We start from the raw sequence: 25,072 nt of genomic DNA, 5'->3' as shown, positions 1-25,072 counted from the left end.
TTGGATGACACGAAATTTTAAAGAGGATCACGATGATGAACAGATTGAATTAGTGTGGTTCAGGGAAGAAGTTTATGCGCCACTTGAGACCCCAGCTGCTGTCGCTTTGTTAGTAATATTCCGACTAGGTGTTGCATGAATACGTGTCTCAGGCTGTTACTAGATGATTGCCATACAATACGAATATGGGTGTCGAAGAGGGTGTCGACTCACCAGTGAAATGCATGGTGCTTTTATAAATTTGCCGGTCTTAAACAAAATAACTAAGAGATCATTGGTCGTAGACAAACTACCCGTATATGGGCCTCCACTGGGGAAGGGAGAACGATAAAAAGTTTCATAAAATATACTTGAAACACCAATTTGAGGCTATATTCTATTTAAAGAATGGTCTAATAATTGTAGTCTAAAGCAAGCGTTTACATGCGCCTAATATTGCGTCCTCTTCCTCTTCTGATTTTCAATTTATTTATTCTGGATTCGAACTTTCAGGTTACAGTTTGGAGTTATGTAATCGATACATAATGATATAATTACTAAAGAAATACTAAACAAATTGGGCAGAAATTTATAAATAGCTTCTTTAATATCCAACTAACTAAAATTGCAGTTCTGCCTCTGGAAATTATATGAATTAACATATTCGCTAAAAAATTTCTCGTGTAATAAGAATTTTGTTGGGTGAGTTTAGTAATTGCTTACTGAAGTTAAATACTTTCAAGTGCGCAATTAAAAAAGAAAAATGGAATAACATATTCGTTTGTATTTCACATTGTGGTGTGTGTGAAAGAGAGAGATGCAACAGTCTGTATGGTTTATTAAATGCTTCAAAAAATAAAAATTCTAGAATATCTTCTTATTTTGTTCTGTGTTAATTTAAAATCGTATAATAACAGATATAGTGTTGAAATGATTAAAACTTAGACTTAATATCTCCAAAACTCAAATTTTGAGAATAATAAATTTAAAGAAGACTATTTATAAAGGTTATTTATAAAAGAAGCTACTGTAACATAGACTTAAAATATAACAAATAGGAAAACACTTGTTCAGGCTATTAATAAATAAATAATTAAAGAAATCTCGGTACCTATATTCATTCTGGACGTACATCTACCAAGCTCTCTTCCTATTTTACTAACTGTTTCCTGAAGAGTTAATTCTCAGAGTGACTGGTTACATAAAATAATGACGCTAGTGACACCACTTTTCATTATATAAGAATTTTTCATTTGTTTCAGTTGTATGCTCTGTAAAAATATCCTCGTTATTTTAAGAACTGTCGGATACCTGGATGAGAATCGAAGGACAGCTATTTGCTTTGAGAAACAGGTTTTCTTTTTTTTGTGGAACTGTTTAAAGTAGTCGGTTATTGCACTCTGTCGAATTTTTAAGTGTTGGGAAACTGATATGTTTAAAATAAAACGTTTCTTTGAAATTGTTTGCTGATTTTCATGTTTATTTAAGGGGCCATCAACGCAAGGAGGGGGAAGCTAGATAAAATGTTACCATGTGTTACGGGTGTGGGGGGGGGGCGGTTTCAGGTTTTTCGTAGAAATTAAATAAATAATATGAATTGAATATGAACAAAATTTAAAAAAAAAAGTTTTACGCAATTTTACGCAATGGCGCCATATTTTTTATAATATAGAATATTTTTATTATATCAGTATTACGTGTTTTATTTACTTTTGTTTATTTGTTTTTTACGATTTGGTACCATTAGTACGCTGCTTGACAAAATTAATAGAACACGTAGAAAACGTGGTGTAACTCGTGCAGCTTGCGATGAAGCCGGACAAAATTTGATGTGTGGTGTACCATAGAATAACCATGAAATGAGAAGATAGCGAGAAACCTCGGACAGATATAAGGGACATTTATAGGGGCTGTATAAGAATTATCATAAAGGTCACGTTACAGATATCTATACAAGTTGCTCGAAAATATGGTGACATGACATCAGTATTGTGTATTCCACTCCAACGGCTAAACAGGCCTGACAGCCGTGAACCATGCCCGATATAACTTATAAGGGTGTCTATAAGATTCTGTGACAACAATTCCCATTCTTCCATGCAAACCAGCGCAGACTTTAACTCACCAAGTGACCGAGGAGTTAGCTGTCAGGGTGCGACATGACGACCAAGGGCGTCGCACACATGTTCGATGGGATTTAAGTTTGTTGATCGTGCTGGTCAGTGCAGTTGTTGGATGTCTTCAGTTTCAAGATATTCTTCTACCACTTGAGCTCTATGTGCAGTGGCATTGAGGTGCATGAGAAGAAAATCTGGGCCAACCGCACCCTTAAAAAAGTCGCACATAGGTTTTGAGGATCTGTATCTATGCGCAGTTACGGTACTCCTATCAAAAATATTACGAGAGAGTGCGGCCGTTGTTCATTATTCCACCCCACGGAAACGCCGCTTCCACCGTAAGTGTCCCTTTTTCTGATGTTAGACGGATGGTACCGCATTCCTCGTTGTCTCCAGATGAAATAACATCTAGAATCTGTTTGTAGGCTAAAACTGGACTCATCAGAGAACAGAACTGTACTCCATTTGTCAGGGGCCCCAAGTCACACGTTCAATGCACCAGTTTCGACGAGCTCTGAGGTTCTTTGGGGTTAATGGGATACAAACCACTGGCTTCGTTGCTTAAGAGTCCACTCGAATTGAGCCTTCCACACGGAGTCCGGGTGGAAATGTTTTCACCTGTGGCCCTGGCAACCTCAAGAAACAGTTGATGACAGGACATCGTACGGTTCCGTCTTGCTGTTAAAGCCAGATAGTGGTCTGTTCTGGTCGACAAAGCCGTCGGGTGACCTTGGCCAGCATTTCTTGTAATGCTTCATGTCTCCTGAAACTGCTTCCGAGACGACACTGCGCGACACATTGTCAACATGTCCCCTGCGCCTACGACTGCCCGGCTTCAAGTTGTCTAGCGGCCCGCCATCTTACATCTCAAAGAATCATCTAAACGGGGATGACTTGCCATCCTGAGTACTGGAGATGTGGCTACCCGCTGAGCAAGCCAAAAAAAAACGGGAATGAGGCGATATGGTTGAAACTCTTGTTTTTATAGGCATGAAAATTTACATAATGTGCGCTTCCGTTAGGTGGCAGATCGATTTCTCTTGGATACTCGGAATTTGCATGCAAGGATGCCTATTATATCAGATATTCCCCTTCGGCGACAGTGTTCACAATAAAGTATTCATGAAAAACATTTTGTTTTATTAATTTGGTCGAGCAGTATATTAATGTTAGCGAGGCTTTTGCTGCACGGGCCAAAAAATAAAAAATAAAATAAAAATAAATAAATAAAATAATAATAAAAAAATACTAATAAAATAAATAAATAAAAATAATTTAATATAAATATAATAATAATAATAATAATAATAAAATTAAAATAAATCAATATAAATAATTAAATATAAATATGATACAAATAAAATTAAAATAAATAAATAAACCAAAATAATAATAATATAAAATGACAAATAAAAATAATGATAATCAACAATAATAATAAAATAATAAAAATATAAATATGATACAAATAAAATTAAAATAAATAAATAAACCAAAATAATAATAATATAAAATGACAAATAAAAATAATGATAATCAATAATATTAATAAAATAATAAAAATATAAAGGAAGATGTAAAAAAAAAAAAAAAGACATAAAATATGTCTAATTATGGGTTTCATCCTCACGTAAGTAACTATCTGGTTGACTGTTGAATTTCTTCAAACTGTCAGTCTCAACTATCTATAGAGCCAACTTGTTACAGTAATCAAAAACTCGCTGTTAAAAGAAAACTTATTAATAAGTAGTGTTTTAGTAATTAGTATTTTTGATAATGGTATTAAAAAAAAAACAAAGACGTAGTCCGAACTATTTGTGGAACCAAATAAAAACATTGTTAGTATTTAGCTCCTAACTCTTGTTTTGTTTTTGATCAGTCTCTGTACGAATGTGGAAGTAGTAGTAGTAGTAGTAGTAGTAGTAGTGGCATGTGATACAAGAAAGCATGTGTGAACTTATGCAACATCAGCCAAAAAAAAAAAAAAAATCACACCATTCCCTCCAAATGCCTGTCCAGTTCCTCCTTAAATTTATTTAACCTATCAACTTCCACAACGACAGATGGAAGTTTGTTCCAGCAATTAACCACCCGCTGGCTAAAGGCAAATTTCCGCACATCTATTCTACATCTATCTTTTCTTAATTTGAATTTATGTCCCCTTAGGTTCGTAATCTGAACAAGTGGAAGGATCCCATCAGAATTCAGCGTGCTCAACCCATTCAAGGCCTTATACACCTCAATCAGATCACCGCACTGCAATTTGCAAAACTTAAGCCTCTCTTGGTAAGAGGATCCCTTCATTCCCCTCACCAATCTTGTTGCCCTTCTCTGTACATGCTCAAGCAAATCTACATCCTTCCTAAAATGAGGCCTCCAGACCTGTACGCAGTACTCAAGGCGCGGCCTGACCATTGCCTTATACAGAGGGACAATCACCTCCTTCTCCCTGCTAGCAAAATTCCTATATATCATTGACAAAACCTACAAAAGTAATTAAAATCATTTATTCTAATGAAAGGTTATTAAACAAAACTGTATTCTACGTAAAATTTTAAAGGCAATAACAAGCTAGAAAGAAAACTACAGAAAACATTCCAATAACCTAACCCATTTAGGATAATTTAACCACGTTTCGAAATCCCTTGTAGTTATTGTTGTCAAGTCAAAAGACGGAACCGACAACCCGTTATATTCTCGTGAGGAGCGCAGTTGGTAGAATCGCCATCCTCCCCACAGGTGGAAAAGAACGTGGGTTCGAGTCCCGTCAATTACGAGGAGAATTTTTATGGACATTTTTCCACAACGTGGCTAAGTTAGTTGGTCTCAGGTGAGGGTAGTATAGGGAGCAATATGGCATTAGTTAATGCTCCTAAAACCGAATGACAACAACTACCCGTTATCAGTATCCACATGGTATCGCGGAACTGGCCGTTTCTCCCAAGAAGTTAAAATGATTCATTAACTGGCAAATCACTATTACATCGCTCTTTTTAACACAGCATGTTCAGATGGAAGAATCATTTAGGACTAATTTTCTGGAGTACTTTAAATTGTTTTGCTTTTAATATAAAAAAAAAAAAAAAAAAAACAACCTCAGTATTCAAAGCGATCAGGGTAACAATTTTTTTTCTCTTTCCTGTAAAATTAAAGTCTTGTTGGTCCCAGTGATGGTAAAATTAACAGACACTTTGCTTTTAAGCGGATTTATTTCTTTCCTTCTTGCTTTCTCTTAATCCTTTGGTGAAAACGAGTTCGCGAACGCCCCTTTTAGCAGTACCAGTTTAATCTCATTTTCCTTACGCTTCAGTGACAGAACGTTTAGAAAGCAGTAGAGGCGTCTTGCCTGACCGCGGTGACACGACTATCATTGTATACTGAAACGTCTATTAAAGTGTTTGATTGAATTTTCTATGAAACAATAGTATTTCCTCTTTCATTTAATGGTTCACCGTGCCTGGGTACAACTAGAAGTGTGAAATCAGTCAGGCACACAGCGACCGACTGCATTTTTAGAGAAAAAATTCGTCGTTTGGAAACATTTTTCATTGAAAACCTGATTAAAAGAATTGCGTGATCGCAACCGCTACTCCTTTACCCCCCTTCCCCACCGCAGTCAAGAGTACCCCGATGATATTCAAAGTTTTGGATCCATGTATAATGAAAGGGAAAGCCATGTTTGGTTGGTATCGGATCCGAGTAAAAGAACAAGCAGGCAGACGAAAAAAACTGTATATGAATTGCGTGATCGCAACCGCTACTCCTTTATCTCCCCCCCCCCACACGAAGTCAAGAGTACCCCGATGATATTCAAAGTTTTGGATCCATGTATAATGAAAGGGAAAGCCATGTTTGGTTGGTATCGGATCCAAGTAAAAGAACAAGCAGGCAGACGAAAAAAAACTGTATATGAGCAACAGTATTAGGAGTAAGTCTGCTATTATTACTTTGTAGTAATTATTTATTATAGTATTATACATATATAATGTTTGTAATTTTTGACATCCGAAATATTGAGTTTCTCATTACTTGAAGGAGTCAAAATAATATATAAATTCTGCAAATAGAATTCTATTTTAATTTTAATTTTTTTTAATTATAAGTTTCGATTGTGAGATGTTGCTATACCATTTGAAGCGCATAACTGTTTTATTCGTTTTGAAAAGTATGTTAGTAACGTAAAGAAGCCAATACAAATATAAATTTAATTTAAAGGTCTATTATTATTATTATTTATTTTATTTTATTATTTTTTTTGTGCATGTATGTATGAATTTTTAAGGTTTTTATGTTTTTGTTGACCTTGGTTTTTTCACAAGTAACGCGATCGTCCTGGCGAGGGCGTTCAAAATTTTACCTGCAGCTAACAGTTTTACGATTTCTGCTAAAAAATAAAAACTAACATAAATAAGCTGCTGTCATTTTACAGATACTGAAGATATTTATGTATGACGATGCGAAAGCTATATACCCTTGATAATAAATAAAATACTTCTGAATAATAATAATAATAATTTTATGTTCTATCTGTTACCGTAAATGTACCTATTTACGGACGCCATGTTCGTCCGTCCGCATGTAAGAACTCAACTTCCAGTGCACGGATTTTCGTGAAATTTATATTTGGGCCATTTCAAAAAAAAAAAAAAAAAATGTCGAGCCATTCCACATTTCATTATAATTGGACCAATAGAAATTAGTCACTTATTATTATTATCTATAGCTTGATTACTTCATGGTATGCTCGTGATGAACGTATTCATTTCGATGTTTCACTTCATGCATTGGCTTCTTCTTCTTTCCTGGGTGGTCACTAGCACAGATGTGCAGGAAGCACTTGAAGTTGGTTGGGCTGGGTAGTCTTGCCCTTCAGTTGTGGTAGCCATACAGGAGACTGTCTCCTACTTTTAGAGCCTACCCCTTTGTAGACCTGAACGCGAGTGACTTTATTCTGCATCGCACTCGATACAGTATTGTTCAATATTTCTACTTCTCATCTTCGTCCAGAAGGACCTGTTTAGCTTTGGCATCAGTGTTGGGTGGTGATTTTTCAATACAATATGTATGGGAAAAAGAAATTGAGACGTCAAATTTTCAATATATGTTCTGTTAGTTCTTGGGAAACTTTCAGTTCCTCCTACGATTTCACAGTCCTCATTCCCTCCTTCCCTCTACAAAAATCAGCATAAATGAAAGTATGTTTTCGCATTAATCGACAAGAAAAATGGCGGATTGCAACCAAATTTTCAACCTGTACTAAGTATATGTTTAAAATTCTGTTGGTCCCTGGGTTGGTTCTAAATTCAGTTACAATTCAGTTCCAATTTAGCATTCCCTCTCCAGTTTCCCTACTTGAATAATACTATAAATTTGGAAGAAGAACTGATCCATTTTAAAATTTCAATGCTTACTTAGAATATTGTAGGAATTTTTGTAACAAATGTTGTAATAAATTTTTCACAAGTATTTTCTTAAGGTACGCACTTTGAATTAACGTCCGGTTAATTGGGATAATTGGAAAAGTATATAATTATTAGATAATTTCTAATATTTTTTGAATTTCACGATATGATTACGGTTCACAGGAGTAGGTTTTCTGTTGTTGCTTATGTTTTACTTTACTACTCATTTTTTTTTTTTTTTTTTTTTGCTTGTTTTGCATTGTAAAAGCGAATAAAAATGATTTTGTTTGTTAAAACTTCCGGGTCAATGACTTGAGCACAACCCGGCACGGATTAAGTTCTGCATTTACAATACTGTATTGTCTTTCGTTAGCTATAACTGGCTTCGATCACACTTAGACAGCTGAACTTTAAGCAAGAAAGAATGAAAACCAGAAAAAAAAAAAAAAAAAAAGCTGAGTGACATTTCAGCCTAGCACTGTTGAAATAGCACAACTGAGCCTTTTAATTGAAACTTTTGTAATTGAGGAGAATACTATTTAGTCTGCGTACTGCTTTTCTTCAGTATTCAGATATATTTTCAAGTTAAGATACTGCAACATTTGCGTGGTAAATAACATGCAGACCACTTATGAATAATGAATAATTTATTTAGGTCTAATTGGAGCAGCATACCTTGATTGCTATCGTTCACCTCACTCCCAACATTTGTATCATCAACCAACTTGGACATCAAAACGGTTATGCCTCCATAATCATTAAAAAAATATTAGGAGGAGAAATGTAGGGAAGTAAACTTGGTTAGAGATTGAGATGATTAAAGAAGCTTCCTATCAGCCCGACAATTATTATATCTTCGTCCGGCTGTCTACATGTAATAATTCGACTCTTAATGGGTGGATTTTCATGAAAAACCAGGCCTACTTGCAGTACAATTTTCTCTCCCTTATATGTAGATCTTTTAGAAATATTTGTCGATTCCCAAATTTCATTAAAATTTGACCAATAGAAATCTGGGAATAATCACACATCACAGCCATAAGCAATTATGCAGTCCCAGTACTAACGTACTCCTTCGGAATCATAGATTGGATCAACACTGAGCTGGAGGAGATTATGAGATCGACCAGAATAATGATGACCAAGTGCTGCCAACACCACCCGAAGTCGGCCATCGAGAGACTGACCATAGCCCCTGCAATCCCTATCTGGGACCGGCCCTGTTAGGAGTAGAGAAAAATCAAAGAATATTACGTAACTAGATTTTAATAAAGCAAATGCTGTATTAAATGGGGTGGTGCATCAAAGTTGTTGGTATGAAATATTACTGAAGGGTTCAAAAGTCACATTACTTAATTTTGAATGATTCCATGGGAGTTTTAAGGCTAATGGTCATTATACCCATTTATGATCAAAATAATATAGTTTTTTTTTTCCGCTGATATATGATGATTAAAGCTTAATGATTCTCTGGTACACCATTTTAGCGCCCTCGAGAAAATCCCAAGATTTTCTAAAGGAGAAATTTCATCATCAATTTTCATAAATTTTTCATCTGGCTAAATCCATCCATTTTATTCTTAGCTTGTTAGAAATAATATTAATAAAATAAATATTAATAATGTAGAGAATAAGCGATTTCTTACAATTTAGTTACTTGTCATAGATATAAACCTCGAACAGCTTCAAGAAATATAAAATTCTTGAACGTTTAATGAGAAATTACTTTCATAACAGTGTGATTAATATATCAAAGATTGTGTACTATTAACAATAGTACACAGTATAATAAAAAGTTTACAAGGAGTTGTTTAAACAATATTTGAGAAAAAAAGAAAGAAAAATAAATAAATAAATTCATGTTATGCCTAGTAAATTCCCTTTAAGTCCAATCAATAATCAGAAAATATTGTGAAGAATACAGTTTGTGTTGATCAGTTAAACGTAATAAATAATTAAGGGGACTGTTTCTTCTGTAACCTGCTCTATATGCTCTATAGATAAATTTAAACGTAGTTCCATTTCCGGTAATTTTACTCGAGAAATTTAGTTGTATATCAAATATTAGCTGTGTTTAAGCATTGGCTGTTGATGATCTTAAAAACCAACTTGAAACCTTGGATGTTACTTCTAATGTGTAGATGCTTTATGTTGTATCTGAGTAAATAGGATGATATCTGTTTTGATTTCTGTTGGCCCGATTTTAATAAAATTGGGAAGACTTTACAAATCACTAGGAGTCGAGTTATTACGTGCTGATGGACTTACAAAGAAATGATAACTGCTGATTCCATTGGTTCAGTGTTAATGAAATTTGGAATGCTCAACAAATCTTTCTAAAAGAACCAGATATTGAACTTCTGACGCTTTTCAGGACACAGAACCTCCACGACCTTTGCGATTCAACTATTAACAAACTCTCTTTCTAAAAATGAATGTTTATGCTGAACAATCAATATACTATCTAAATATCTCACACGAGTAATCTTTTCATTGAGACGTTTGCGCCACTGAATAACGAAAGACGTTGCGTCTTGAGCTTTGCTGCTAGATCCGATCGAGAGGCATCGGTTTGCTCTCTGTAAGATGTTGTGTGCTTGGACTAGTAACGTCTCTTTTGATCATATATTCTCGATGTCAGAGCCAGGAGTGTGCGACTGAGGCGATCGCTGCTGCTAGAACCTGAGTAAATTGGAGCAAATACTATGAACTTAATTTTCAATTACTGTCAAACACATATTGCGCCCAACCATCACAAGATGTATTAAAGACTTGTCTTGTTATCACCACATTATATGCTTAAAGGTACAAAGACAGCCACAAGAACTGTGCAGCTTCTATTTTTTATTTGAGGCGTGGATGAAAATTTTGTAATTGATGAGCTTGCATAACACAACCTCGGGACAGATTTGTTCGAAGAAGTTTCCAAATGCTTGGAAAGTTGTAGCTTTCTCTGTGAACAGCTATTTGAACCACTTATAGTGCAGTAGCAATGCGTGGATGTTTTAGTGGACTCAATTGTCTTTGAAAGAAAAATGGACTTGTCATCACATTCCCCACTCTCCCAAACTGAACAACCGTGGGAGGCTCTTGGATACGGATATCCAATCTCCTATATCATTCCTATTATCATTCGGGCTGTGGGATCATTATTATGTGTTTATAATGTATTTCACTGAAGTCGAGCTTTGTAATGTCTGAGCATGTATTTCTAATAACAGGCGAAAACTGAGCGCCTTAGCCGATGGTTCAAGCCCACATGAATACTCAGTACGGTGTTGTTTCTTGTATTCTCTCTATCATGTGAAATCCTCACCGTGTGACCGTTACAGAGTATAAACAGAAAAATTGTTTATTTTATTATTATTTTTTTAAATTTAACATTCGGTGGCTTGTATGAGCGAAAGAGAGAAGAAACACTCGTTTCTTCTTTTAATTTATTTATAAATTAAAAACTGCAGTACCTCTCAAATATATCAAAATTATTTCATTAAATTCTGAGAAAACTGTCATAATATCATTATAAAATTCTTGGAAACTATCGTTATAAAATTCTAGATCTCAATCTCCAGATTATGGTTTGTGTGTTCACGTGATTCTGTATTTTCTATAAAGAAATTATGTACGTTTTCGCTTTACACTGTACTTATCAAGAAGGTGTGCGTTATGATTATTGTTATTTTTTACCATCAGCAACTTAGTTCATATTGTGCCATTGCGTATTATGTCTGTACAAGCGTGTGTTCACGGGCTGATTTGTACGAAAAACCCAGAATAACGCACCGGGGAAACCCTGCTCCCTCCACCTGAGATTGACTAATTACAACTGCTATTGAAGAGACCTTTAAAAATTCCTCCAATCTATGACTGGATTCGAACGTAGCCCTCTACGAATAAACAACAAATGGCGAAACAGTGTTCTGCATTTGTAAATAAGGATTAAATATGAAGTCACTGACACTACATTTAACACTTACCTTCATGACATTTTAAATTTTTAAATGGAATTCCATTTTAATCTTAAACAACATAACTTTAATCCTTTTTGTGTTATATTTGCGGTTCCTTTCTTTGTGATTTTAATCTCAACTCTAAAGATAACTCCTGAATTTTTCTTTTTCACTGCTATCTTAACCAAACCCAGATCTCTGACAGTGAACTTGAAGTGTAAACTGGCATTCATCCAGGGCAAGTGAGACAAAAATCACTTCCTGGAAGACATATTTCAAGTAGAAGTGGGGGAGTCCTTCACTTGTGCAAACTTAGGACATAAAACAAGGGTACCAGTTCAAACGATATGAAAGAAGTTTTCTTTCAACAGTTCGACTTGCTTCTAAAAAAGTAAGAGAATAATTTTTCTTCTTAATGCTGCAAATAGAAAGAAATAATCTAACTTTTCTTATTTTATATTGCATCTATTTGTGACCTTGAATAGATTCGTTTCGGTTATAATGTGAAAACAGAGTAATTTTTATAGCGTCATACATTGGAAAATAAATTCAGTGTTGTTTCGATCAGCTTTCCCAACGATTCAGTCATTGTAGTGGATTATCTACTGGTTATTTCGCCATCTTTTTATGTAGTTGCGAATAATCATGTTCCTAATGCACTTGAATTATTTTAGGATTAAAGATTGGTGTGGAATTCGCTTAGACAAGCTTCATATACTACATTTTCATGTGGTCTTTCATGCGATTTGTGCACCATATTTGTAATCTCCAAGCCTTGCCCTCGCAGGTAACACAATGAATATAATCACTGCCCTCCCTCACACTGGATGGAAAGTTCCCATGTTCAAATCCCGTCAATGACGTGAGGTATTTTTATGGGCATTTTACCATAGCTGAGTTAGTCGGTCTCAGACGAGGGTTGCATGGTTTCTTCTTCCGGAAACTAGAATTTTTCAAGGTGTGCGTCCAGCAAAACAGGCAAATCGACTATAAAATATATGCAGTCTATAGACACACTATACCGTTGTGTGTCATAGCCTTAGTTGCCTTGTTGCATAACACAAGCTCCTTCCCACTCGGCCTTATGGAGTGAAGAGCTTTTGTAACACCACCCAATTTTCCTAAATGTATAATTGATCGTTTTCCAATAAAGATATTTTCTCTCTGTGTTTTAGTTTCTTTATGGTAGTAATTTTCGGATATTGGTAAAATTAAAAGCTTAGAGGTAACACATTTTTTGTTTGCTATATGAAATATGTGTATGTTAAGCGCCAAAGCAATTAAGGTTGTGAGGTGTCAGTATATTATGTCCGTTTGCTGTTTGCTGCCCGAAAAACCCGAGTTTCCAGAAGAAAAATCCATGTGATCCCTTGCGTGAGACTGATCGACTGACTGACTGACAGCCATATTGTGCAAAAAAAAAAAAAAAAAAAGAAGCCCATAAAAATTCTTCTAGGCAGCAAGGAAAGCCCACGAGTTCAGTTGACGATTTATCGAACACTTGCTTGTAGAGATAGTGAGGTTATAATACCCCTGTATAAGGCAGTTATAAGACTACACTTGGGATACTGAGTTCGAGACATCCAGCCTAAAAAAAAAAAAGACTGAATTTCTTGAAAGGGCCAAAAGGCGGGCAATTCGCCTGGTGAAATCTGCAAAAGGGCACCCACATAATAACTATGCACCCTTGAAGTGACCAGATTGAGGTCTGTGAGACTTAGTGGAGATAGTAAATTGAATGAAGTAGAGATTTTCACTGTTATAAACGATTCCAGAACTTCAGACCATAAATTAAAATTATGTCTGTACGAGGAGGAAAAGGTTTAGACTGATTTGTATGAAGTTTTCTTTTAGCTAGCGAACTGCTAATTATTGGAATAAGTTACCTCTGTTGGTAATTGAGACTGGAGGCTTGAGGAAATTCAGAGATCAGCTTCGGATAGGTACCTAAATGAGAAGGGGAAACGCAAATACAAATATTAATGTATCACAAACCACATGTTTAAAATTTGTCTCAGTGTGTCATACTCTCGAAATTCACAGTGGCGCTCTCTTATCAGTATTTAATATGCAATTTATCTTTATTTTTTGATTGCGTTGTAGTTTAGTTTATTTATTTAGATATATGGAGAGAAATATTCGAGACCACTTTGTTTTAGCTCTTCCATGGTCGTGAACGTTGTAGAAACATTTTTAATGATAGGGTCATCTCTTATTGATATCCTGAACTATATGGGATTGGAAGGTATTGGCTAGCCTTCTCATTAGATCTGAGTTCCTGTGCGGATTTCTGAATGGCAGTAAATGTGTACAGGATTAATCCGCGTACCGTTGAATAAATGAAATTGAAATCACAGCTGTTGTGGGGATAATCTCTGAAGAAACTCTGATTGTAGTTACAGTCAACTTCAGCCAACATTTGCGAATGGTCTTAGATGTATAGAGATCACATATTGAATATGTTTTTGCTTGAATAATAAATTCCTGTTTCTTATGTATTTATTGACACAAGCTCACCAATACTAGCGCAATAATAATATAAAATATAGGCATTCAAAAATCTGCGTCTATTCTTGATGTGTATATTATAGTAGAGAGAAAAACAACAGTCGACTTAAGGTCACGCTATGGAGCGAGAGGCCAAGTGAGTGGACTTGAGTTTATTATCGGATACCAAAATCTGAATTTTGATATCCGATAATAAACATTTTTCAAAATTTTATTTTATGATCATGATTAAAGAATATTAACTGTTTGTTTAATTTAATTAAATTTTTCATGTAAAAAAATATTAAAACAATTTTTTTAACACACCGTGTTCCTTTTTGTCAGCAGGTCAGATTTGAATTGATTTATTAAATCTTATAAGAGGATATACCGGCTGCCGTAGCCGAGTGGTCAGGCGAACGGGTGCGTAAGTACACCTCCCTTGAGTAGTCCGGGGTTCAGGCCCGTGACTGCTAAACACGGTGCTGTGTCTCGTATTTTGTTTATACTCCGGTCGTCCCGGAGTATAAACAGAAAATCTCCCCGTCGATTTAAACCTGTTTCTTTAATACAGTCGAAGTTCTTTATAGCGCCCCTCTTTTTAACGTCCCACACGTTATAACGTTCTATGTGGTTGGTCCCAGCCAATTTCTCATTAACCTAATGCTATTTTATGAACAATTGATATAACGCCCTTCCGATATAGCGACCGTGTGGGGGGTAGTTATATAGAGCTTAGACTTTAATGCTTCTATAACGTTCCGCGTTATAGGGGAACTGTATGAATTTACAATTTATTTCGTGTTAAATGTCTTTTGCAACTGGAAGGTTCGTCTGCTAATGAAGAAAGCCTTAGGCTATAGAAGGCTCCAGCTTTTGTAATTACTTTTATTTTATCTCTTTTATATAGGTTTATAGCTTAAGTTATACAGTTATATTAAAATACGTTTCATTTTATATTGTGTGGACTTCATTTGTATATTTATTGGCAGGTGCGGGCCGTCCCGAGGGCGAAAAGGGTGCACTGCACCCGGGCGCCAACGTTCATGAGGCGCCTGAAAACTTGAAACTTACATACACATATGAAGAAAATTTTAAAGGGGGCGCCAAATTGCGATTGGCACGCAGGCGCTACATACCCTAGGAACGCCTATGGATTTGTTTATTTATTTATACATCGAGTATGTAGTGTGCTAATAAAACTTAACGTTACTTAAATAAAGATGATTCCGCTTCTGCTATTTTTATTTGTATAACTGAAGCAAACAAGCATATGTCACTGTTTCTGGCATTTGTTTAATTATTTTTAATGGGTGTATTATTTGCTATGGATATTAATTTGAGTGCGCGTGGCTTAAATATAACGTATGATTAAGGTTGGTTTAAGCAGTAATTTGGAATCAGTTATAGATTAGGAGAGAACCCCGGGGGCTCACATCTGGTGAGTATGGGCTTGGCAAACCCAGGGTCCTGAGCTGGATATCATCATTCTTCTCTTTCTTGGTGATTCCTTTCTACTTCTCTCTCTCTCTCAGGGTAACTCGGGAATATTTTTTTTTTTTGGCTGGTACAGCATAAGCCTCAGGCTTCCTTGTACCATGTGGCTAATAATAATAATAATAATAATAATAATAAATAAAGTCTATATTAAATTAAATTGAGTAATAATTTAATAGGCTACTTTTTATGTAAATAAATTTGAAAGACTTCCTTGAGGGAAGTTTCCTTATTTCACACAAGCACAAAATCAGTCTAAATAATAGGGTATGGTTGAAGCAGAAATAATTTTTTTTTATAACTCGAAGTATGGAAAACGTGTTTGTAAACTCGTTAACTTCTATGATCATTATTTATATATTCACATCTTATTCAGTGCATTTCTTAAACTTTCTTTCTTTTTTTGTTTTAAATCAGAGTGGTTTTGTCTTGTGTTCCCTCTTTTCATTACTATTGTAAACACAACCAAGCGCTTTTATCTTTTGAGAAGGTAATAGATAACGAGTAGTCAGATAATGTGTTTAAGTTATGATTGTAATCGTGGCCAATTTACTACTGCTTGGCCACCCTCTCTCTCTTCTCTTCCTTCGTACCTTAAACTTTGGGACTTTGGGATATGGAGAATCTCAAGGACAGGGTTTATCAAGAATTGTTCAGATGCTTTACTAGAGATCTAAAGAAAAGCGCATGCTGCCAACGTTTCTCCTGGTGTGAACGCGAGCAACAATTTGGCCATGCTGTGTGATTTATAAATTGTGTTGGTTGTGTGCAGTTCGACTGCATGCAGCGCCAAACTGATCCTGATGTCACTTTTTGGTACTTATATATAATGACGCCTTTCGGTTTCTGATGAACTAGATTAGCAATTGCGAACCTTCTTCGGCTTGCATGGCATAAATGAGTTAAAATAGAAACGTAAAATTTTTTTGACTGACTAAGTAAATAGTCTCTACTGATATTATAAAAATGTTGACAATACTTGAAAGTTTCTAATGAGAACTGTATTGATTGCACACTTTTGCGGACCTATGTAGCACTGATTATGATCACCGTCCTTCCACACTTAGAGGAAAATCAGTGACTTGAGGAATTTTTATGGGCTGTTTTTCACAACGTGGTTGGCGCCTCGGTAGCCAGGTGGGAAGGAGCAGCAGTGCGTAGCATACGCTTCTTGATTAGACCGGGGTTCGAGCCCGTCACCACCAAATACGGAGGATGCGGAAAGGTCAGGGAATGACCACCGCATATCCCGGAGCAATATGGCCTTAGTTGCTAATGCTCCTAAAAACCAAATAACAAACAAACAAACAACGTGGTTGAGTTAGTCGGTTTTAGACGAGGGTGTGCACAGTTTTTTCTGCAGGAAACTCGGACTTTCATCAAAAAAACAAAGAGCAAACTGACACACACACACACACACTATACCGACGCCTCACAGTCTTAGTTGCTTTGGCTCTTTACGCGCACCTAGCCCAGTCCAACACAATTACACTTAATGGATTTTACCTCGGATGTGCCCAATGTACCATAAAATATATTTGCCTTCAAATATTTATCAATAATATTTATTAATGATATTGTGAAAGGCATATCAGGCTTAATGTCCAAGTTTGCAGATGATAAAAAGGTTGGCAGCGTGGTTAATAACAGTAATGACAGTATGTTACTGCACTAGGATCTAGAAATGTTAGGTAGGTGTGCTGAGAAATGGCAACTGAAGTTTAATATTGACAAATGTAAAGTGCTGCATATGGGTAGCAGTAGGCCAAAGTAACGTACCAATTGTGTAGTACTACACTCAGGATAATGGGAAAAAGACCTCGAGGTAATTGTTCAGTCGGATATGAAATTCTCTGAGCAATGCAGACAAGCTGCCAGGGCAGCTCATGGGGTTTTCTCAACGATATACAGGAATTTCGCTAGCAGGGATAAGGAGGTGATTATCCCTTTGTATAAGGCAGTGGTTAGGCCACATCTTGAGTACTGCGTAAAGGTCTGGAGGCTTCATTTTAGGAAGAAGGGCAACAAGACTGGTGAAGGGAACAAAGGGGGGCTCTTACCAAGAAAGGTTTCAGTTCTGCAAATTACAGCGTCTGGAGACTCTGCACTTGCGAGGTTATCAAACTGAGGTGTTTAAGACTTGTTATGGATTGAGCAAGCACAGTGCTGATGGGATTCTTCTTCTTGCTCAGAGCACACATATGAGGGGGTCGCAAATTCAAATTGAAGAAGGTCGGTTGCAGAATAGATGTGAGGAAGTTTGCCTTTAGCTAGCTGTGGTTGATTGCTGGAACAAAATTCCATCTGTATAAGCTTGTTTTCTTGCATCACGTGCCACTGCTAATGATAATATAAATATAAGATACTTTTCTTATTGTAGTATAAAGTATTTATCGGTGGCTGTACGGTACCTTTTTCTCTACGTGCCGTTGGTTTACGCTACTTTTTTTGAATCATTTGATGAGAAGCAAAACTATAAATTCTGGGCGTTTTCTGAAAGGTCTCATGCGCCTTCAGGCCTAAGGTAGTTAGACAAATGACCTTAGTTCAGACCTTCTTGGTTGGGCCCTTTACCTCCTTCCACAAACCCACCATGGTGCACCTGGCGGTATGGTAGTTTCGCCACCATATCTGGTATGCCTATTTGAATTTATTTTTCTCAGTAGTAAAACAGGGCTGTTTTGAGATGGAAGCATTTAGACTCCTGCTCTCAGGCACAGAAGAATTATTGCAATATTACTGGGACCTTTTCATGCAATGGGAAGGGAATGCATTTCTTGTTTACATCCTGGCTCTAAAAAGTTTTGATACAGTCCTAGATATAAGAGAATTATGGCGAATATTTTTTTGTTTCTTCTGCATATATATATCTCATTGGCAATGAAGATCAAAATAGATTGTAATTATATTCTTTTAAAATTATGACTAAAAAAAAAAAAAGTATTATCATGTGTGGCCGTATCATACTTTTCTCTCTATCTTCAATAGGTGAAGAAACGACGAATTATGATTGAGTGCGAAGCTGAGGATCCCAAAGGATTTACAACCTTTATACCCAATTGTAATTGTATAAAGAAAGACGTAAGTACTGTATAATTATTAAAAAAAAAAAAAACTTGAGCGGGATGGTAGTGCACGTTCTGTTTTTAATAAAAAATAAAATAAATTTTGAGATTATGCATAAAATGACAATCTCTAGTAAGCTGCGACTAACTGTGGTTGGTGCTATAGCTTGCTGGCAATTAAAAATATTGCTTAAAATTTTAAATCTGTTTAGTTTTAAAGGATTGTCTATTGCGTATGCGAATCTGCGTGGGTAGCACAGTGGTATCGTCACCGTCCTCCCCACACCGGGTGGAAAAGGCCCGGGTTCGAATCCCGTCGATGACGCGAGGAACTTTAGTGGGCTTTTTCACTCCCTGGCTGAGTTAGTCGGTCTCAGGCGTAGATAGCAAGGTTTTTTCCCTCAGAAACTGAGGTTTTTTTTTGACCAGAGAACACACGCAATTTACAGACATGAATACCGGTTAATGTAATCATTTACGGGTAACCGTAATATAGTAATTTGATTTTTTTTTTTTGTTGCGTATGCGACTTGTGGCCAAGAAGTTCTACAAATAGTACAACTTCCTGTAATACCTAAATCGAAACTGAACTAGTAATTGCATTCATTAAAATTTGTTGGTTTGACTTTTGGTGTTTTTTGTAATGGTGCAATAGTAAGATTATAGTCCCTGAAGAGGAGGAGAAAGCATCCGTGAAAGGCGTGAATTTTAGTTAGACTGCATTCACAATACATGGAATCTAAAATTTTTTAACAAAGACTCTCACTTCCAATATTTATATCAAAGATAACCTATAAAACATTCAAATATTATTTTAGTTATACATGTAATTGTCAAACATATTTTTCTGAATTTAGATCAAAAGGTTTACAGAATACTGTCATCGGGGTTTTTACAAAATTTACTCTCAGATATACAATAGTGTATAAAAATACTGAGCACCTTTTCCTTTCAGATTTATGTACCTTCTGTCTTTCGTCGGTGTACGATGTTTTTAACAGCTGATTTTGGATGTCTCACTCCTTCTGCTGTGTGGCAAATGTAAATTCGAGCTTACATGGCGAATGTAAGTTCGATAAGTAGAAAGGAATCACCAAGAAAGAGAAGAATGATGATATCCAGCTCAGGACCCTGGGTGTGCCAAGCCCATATTCACCAGATGTGAGCACCTGAGGTTATGACAACCTACTACACTGCTCGACAAAATTTATAGAACAACTTATAAAACGTGGTGTAACTCCTGCAGCTTGCGATGAAGCGGGACAAAATTTGGTATGGTGGTGTACCATAGAATAACGCTGAAATCAGGAGACTGCGAGAAACTTCGGACAGGTGTAAGGGACATTATAGGTGTTGTATAAGAATTAACAAAAAGTCACATTACAGAAGTCGATACAAGATGAAAATATGTTCACTTGACATCAGTACGGTGTATGATCCCCTCCAACGGCTAAACAGGCTTGAGAGCGGTGAACCATGTTCGATATAAGGTTGTCTGTAAGATTCCGTGGCAACAAATCCCATTCTTCCACCAGCAGAGACCTTAGCTCACCAAGTGACCGAGGAGTTGGCTGTTGGCTTGCAGTGCGACCCTCAAGGGCATCCCACACATGTTCGATCGGATTTAAGTCTGGTGATCGTGCTGGTCACAGCAGTCATTGGATATCTTCAATTTCAAGATATTCCTCCACCACATGAGCTCTGTGTGCAGTGGCGATGTCATACATGAAAAGAAAATCTGGGCCAATCGCACCCCTAAAAAGTCGCACATAGGATTCGAGGATCAGTTCTATGTACCTCTGCGCAGTTACAATACCCCTTTCAAATATGAAATAAGGTCTAGAATATGTTTGTAGGCTAATACGTGACTCATCAGAGAAAAGAACTGTACTCCATTTGTCAGGGCTCCAAGTCACATGTTCATGGCACCAGTTTCGAGGAGCTCTGCAGTAGTTTGGGGTTAATAGGATTTTCAAGGTATTTGTGTTTGTATAGCTGTCTCCAGGATTTCCCTTATAACCGGTGATGAACTAACAAGGCATAGCGCCGAGGCCGGCAAGTGTGTGTGCGTGTGCGTGTAGGTGTGTTTAGTGTGTGTGTAGGTTCTGTCGAGTGTTGAGTGCCGCGCCTGGCATTTCGCAGCCAGGAGGCAGTGGACACCTGGTCTCCTACCCCTGACTCCCATCCCAAGTCACATGGAGGCAGCCAGGTTCTGCCACCAGGAAAAGACACTTAATTGGGCTATCAGGCATGCCTGGGAGTCCCATGTATTTAAGGAAAGGAAGTGGGATATACAGAGGGAATAGTGTGGGAAATGAAAGGGAAGGAAAATGGATAGAAAGCAAGGAGATGAAAATATAAGGCATCCCCCTGAAAATGAAGAATCAAGAATAAAAAAAATGTAGAATTTAGGCACCAGTGGAATCTGTTACTGCCCAACAAAACAAACATAAAACTTTGTACAGTTCAATCAATTAATAAGTTAACTCCATAACTCAATTATCATTTAGATGTATACAAACTCTCAACAATAAATGAACGAGTTACGACCTAGCAACTAATTTAACAAAAGTTACCAATCATTATACAAAATACAAATGTCAACCTGACAGTCACAAAACCTGGGAGAACTTATTTACAACATAATTTATGGTTATACAATTGTCAGTCAGTCAGTTTTAATCAAGTCTTAACCAAAACTTCAAAAACAGCGATACAACGCTGGAGCCCTCCATTTATCGACTTGTTCAAACAAGAACGCTGAACATTTACACAGAGAATTTGATCGAGGAGGATTAAATAATTTTATATATATATATATATATCGAATTTAACCTTTATAGGAATTAATAGGATCCAAACCACTGGCTTTCATGCGTAGAGTCCACTTGAACTGAGCCTTCTTAACCCAGTCCGCTTGGAAATGTTTTCACCTGTGGCCGCAGCAATCTCAAGAGCCAGTTGATGACAGAACGTCTTGCTTTTAAAGCCAGATAGTGGTGTGTTCATGTTGACGTAGCCTTCAGGCGACCCTAGCCAACTTTCGTCTTGTTAACGATTCCTGTCTCCTGAAACTGCTTTCATAATGCCGATTCAATACTACGTGACACCTTAAGCCAACGTGCCACCTCCGCCTGCGACTGCCAGGCTTCAAGTCGTCCAACGGCCGGCCATCTCAAAGATCATCTAAACGATGATGACTTGCCATCCTGAGTCCTGGAGATGTGGCTATCCCACTGGGCAAGCCAAAAAGACGGGAATGAAGTGATGTGGTCGGAACCAGTGTTTTTATGGACACGAAAATTTGCATAATGTGCTGCTCTGTAGGGTGGTAAATCGATTGCTATTGAATACTCGGTATTTGCATGCCAGGATGCTTATTATATCAAATATTTGCCTTCAGCGACAGTATTCACAATAAAATATTCATGAAAAACATTTTGTTCTGTTAATTTTGTCGACCAGTGTATCACGATTTTGAAGGGGATTTAAGTCTCTTTCTTGTCCTACTGTGTTCCGTTCATTCTTTCTTGTCCTACTGTGTTCCGTCCATTAAGTCGCTCTCCCCCAGTAGCACATGGGTTATAATCACCATATCCTACACCATGTGGAAAAGCCTGGTTTAAAATACAGTCAGTGACGAGAGGAAAGTTTAAAGAATTTTTTGCACCGTTCCGAGTTAGTCGGTCTTGAGCAAAGGTAGGAAGTTTTTTCTCCCAGAAAATCTGTTTTTTACAGCAAAACAGAAAAGATGTACAGAGAACTCACGCAACTTGCAGAATGCACTTGGATGTATGAGCAACCACTCTGGTAACCCGTAAATTGAATTTTTTTTTTTTTTTTTTTACTTATCATTAAAGTGTTCATGCTTTTTATATCCTACTGTTAACATGTGCTGCCATATTCCTGTCTTGTGACTTCTGGAATTAATCATTTCCCATGGGTGAAGTGTTTCTATATATGTTGGAGAATAGTGTATATGTCTTCATATGAAAACTGAAAGAAATTAAATTTCAGGACCACGTAGTAGAGTCTTGGATCCCTGGTGAACATGTTTTTTTTTTTTTTTTTTTTTTTTTGTAGGAGGAGCCCTCTACCTTTTGTGATAACTATGTTATTAAGAGCTTAAACTTTAGAGAGCTTCTAGTTGTGTGTTGGGACCTTGGTTCTTAGTATCCATTATCCTTCTCTCCCTCCCCCCTCCCTTTTATTTATTATTTTTTTTTACGGCCTGGCCGAATGCTTTGAATATATGGATGATATTACTACAGGAAATGGGTTTACCACTTCAAAACGGAAGAGGCATTTATAATATAAAACCAGTTGCTTTTTAATCTTGTCCCGCCACGTAAAACCACAAATTTACGTGTTAACTCAATATCTATAAGTTACGTGCTCGTATTAAATCCAGTTATATTAAAGGAGGCAGCAAAGGAAGTAAGCAAAACCTTAGCCATAATTATGAGAGCTTCCTTGGACTCAGTGGAGGTCTCCATGGACTGGAGGTGTGCAAATGTGTAACCAATTCACAAAGGGGGCTCAAAAGGTGACACAAATAACTAGACCTGTTAGTTTAACTTGTGGTCCGGGGAAAATAATGGAATCACTGGTTAAAGAAGCATTGCAGGATCATCTAGACAAGACTGCAGTAATAGTTAAGACACAGCATGGGTTTGTTAAAGGGGGTCTTGTCTGACCAATTTGATTGGATACTATGATATGGTCACAAAGGAACTGAATGCCAAAAATAATTTTGATATCATATACTTGGATTTCAGGAAAGCTTTTGATGCTGTTGCACATGGAAGACTGTTGTACAAATTGGAGAGGTATGGCATTAAGGGTAAGTTGCTACAATGGATAAACAGATGGTTGAGTGGGAGACGGCAGAGATTGATAATCAATGGACACTGCTCTTCGTGGAGTTCCCCAGGGTTCGGTGTTGGGCCCATTGTTGTTTTGTGTATTTATTAATAATATTGATGAATGTATATCAGGTTTAATGTCCGAGTTTTCAGATGATGCAAAGGTTGGTAGGGTTGTTAACGACAGTAAAGACAATATGCTACTCTAACTGGATCTAGATAAGGTGGTAAAATGGGTTGAGAGGTGGCAACTGAATTTAACATTGACAAATGCAAAGTACTGCATATGGGTAGCAATAACCGAAAAGAAACGTACCAATTCTATGGTACTACACTCAGGGAAGTGGAAAATGCAAAAGTCCTGGGGGTAATTGTGCAGTCAATTATGAAGTTCAGTGCAGACGGGCTGCCAGGACAGGTCATGAAGTCGTGTCAATTATATATAGGAATTTTGCTAGCAGGGACAGGGAGGTGATTATCCCGTTATACAAGGCAATGGTCAGGCCACACCTAGAGTACTGTGTACAGGTGTGGAGGCCTCATTTTAGGAAGGATGTAGAGTTGCTAGAACGAGTACAAAGAAGGGCAACAAGACTGGTGAGGGAAACACAGGGGTGCTCTTACCAAGAAAGGCTTAAGTTCTGCAAATTGCAGCGCCTGGAGAGTAGGCACATGAGCAGTGATCTGATTGAGGTATATAAGGCCTTGAATGGGTTGAGCAAGCTGAATGCTGATGGGATTAGCATTCAGTATGAGCTCTTGCTCAGACTAAGAACCTGAGGCGGTAAAGTTTCAAATTGAGGAAAGATAGTTGAAGAATAGATGTGCGCAAATTTGCCTTTAGCCAGTGGGTAGTTGAGTAGTGGAACAGGCTTCCATCTTTTTTTGTGGAAGCTAATAGCCTTAATAAATTTAAGGCTGAGCTGGACAGGCATTTGGAACAAACGGAGGGATGAAATGGGAGGGTTTTTTTTTTTTTTTTTTTGGCTGATGCTGCATAAGCTTGCTTTCTTACACCGTATGCCTCTACTAATGCTAATGCTAAATAAATAAATAATTACAGAATATCTGCGGAATCGCTGAGGTCGTTTGCATAATTGCAGGGTTTCTCAGAACACATGTTAAAAACTACTGCCTCAGGTGAAAGAGTAAATACTATCTACGAGAATTTTCAATTAGGTGAGGAAAATGCCTTCAGTGATTGGCTTATTTCCAAAAATTGGACAGATAAAGACATGTTCAGCTGATGTCATTAAGGTATTGTTGGTTATATGAGCAACTGTATAAGTTTGCTTTCTTGCACCATATGCCTCTACTAATGCTAATATTGTCATATCTATAACCCATCCATCCTTTATGATATTCAAAAAAAAAAAAAAAATCAGAAAGTTGTAAATCATATATATCATATTATACTTATGAAGGAGTATGATCTATAAGTTTTAAGTGATAAGAATATAAAAAAAAATGTTATTTTAAAATTAATCCAAAGGAAATAAAGTCTAAGTATATATTGGCATAACTAAGAAGTTTTAACTTAGTTTTGGTGTGAGTAAGAAGTTTTAACTTCCTACTCACGCCAAAACTAAGTTAAAACTTCTTAGTTATGCCAATGAGTAAGAAGTTTTAACTTCTTACTCACGATCCAATTATTACAATACAACCATTATGTCATTTCAGGGCTGGATGAAAGGTTTGATCCGGGCAGCA

General features: G+C 36.8%; 1 protein-coding gene across 1 annotated transcript in view; it reads left to right on the top strand.

Annotated features, from left to right (window-relative positions):
• Nucleotides 1-25,072, top strand: part of LOC150083526 (phosphatidate cytidylyltransferase, photoreceptor-specific-like) — a 169,801-nt gene that overhangs the window by 52,614 nt on the left and 92,115 nt on the right. The window contains exon 2 of the mRNA XM_090377335.1: nt 18,421-18,513. Coding sequence (XP_090233461.1) covers nt 18,421-18,513 — 93 coding nt within the window. The remainder of the gene's footprint in view (nt 1-18,420; nt 18,514-25,072) is intronic.

Source organism: Mastigoproctus giganteus, chromosome 7 (assembly GCF_048544385.1).
Source record: "Mastigoproctus giganteus isolate SK-2022 chromosome 7, ASM4854438v1, whole genome shotgun sequence".
NCBI classification, from domain to species: Eukaryota; Metazoa; Arthropoda; class Arachnida; order Uropygi; family Thelyphonidae; genus Mastigoproctus; species Mastigoproctus giganteus.
Note: the sequence above shows the minus strand (reverse complement) of the source record. Positions and strands in the feature narration are given on the sequence as shown.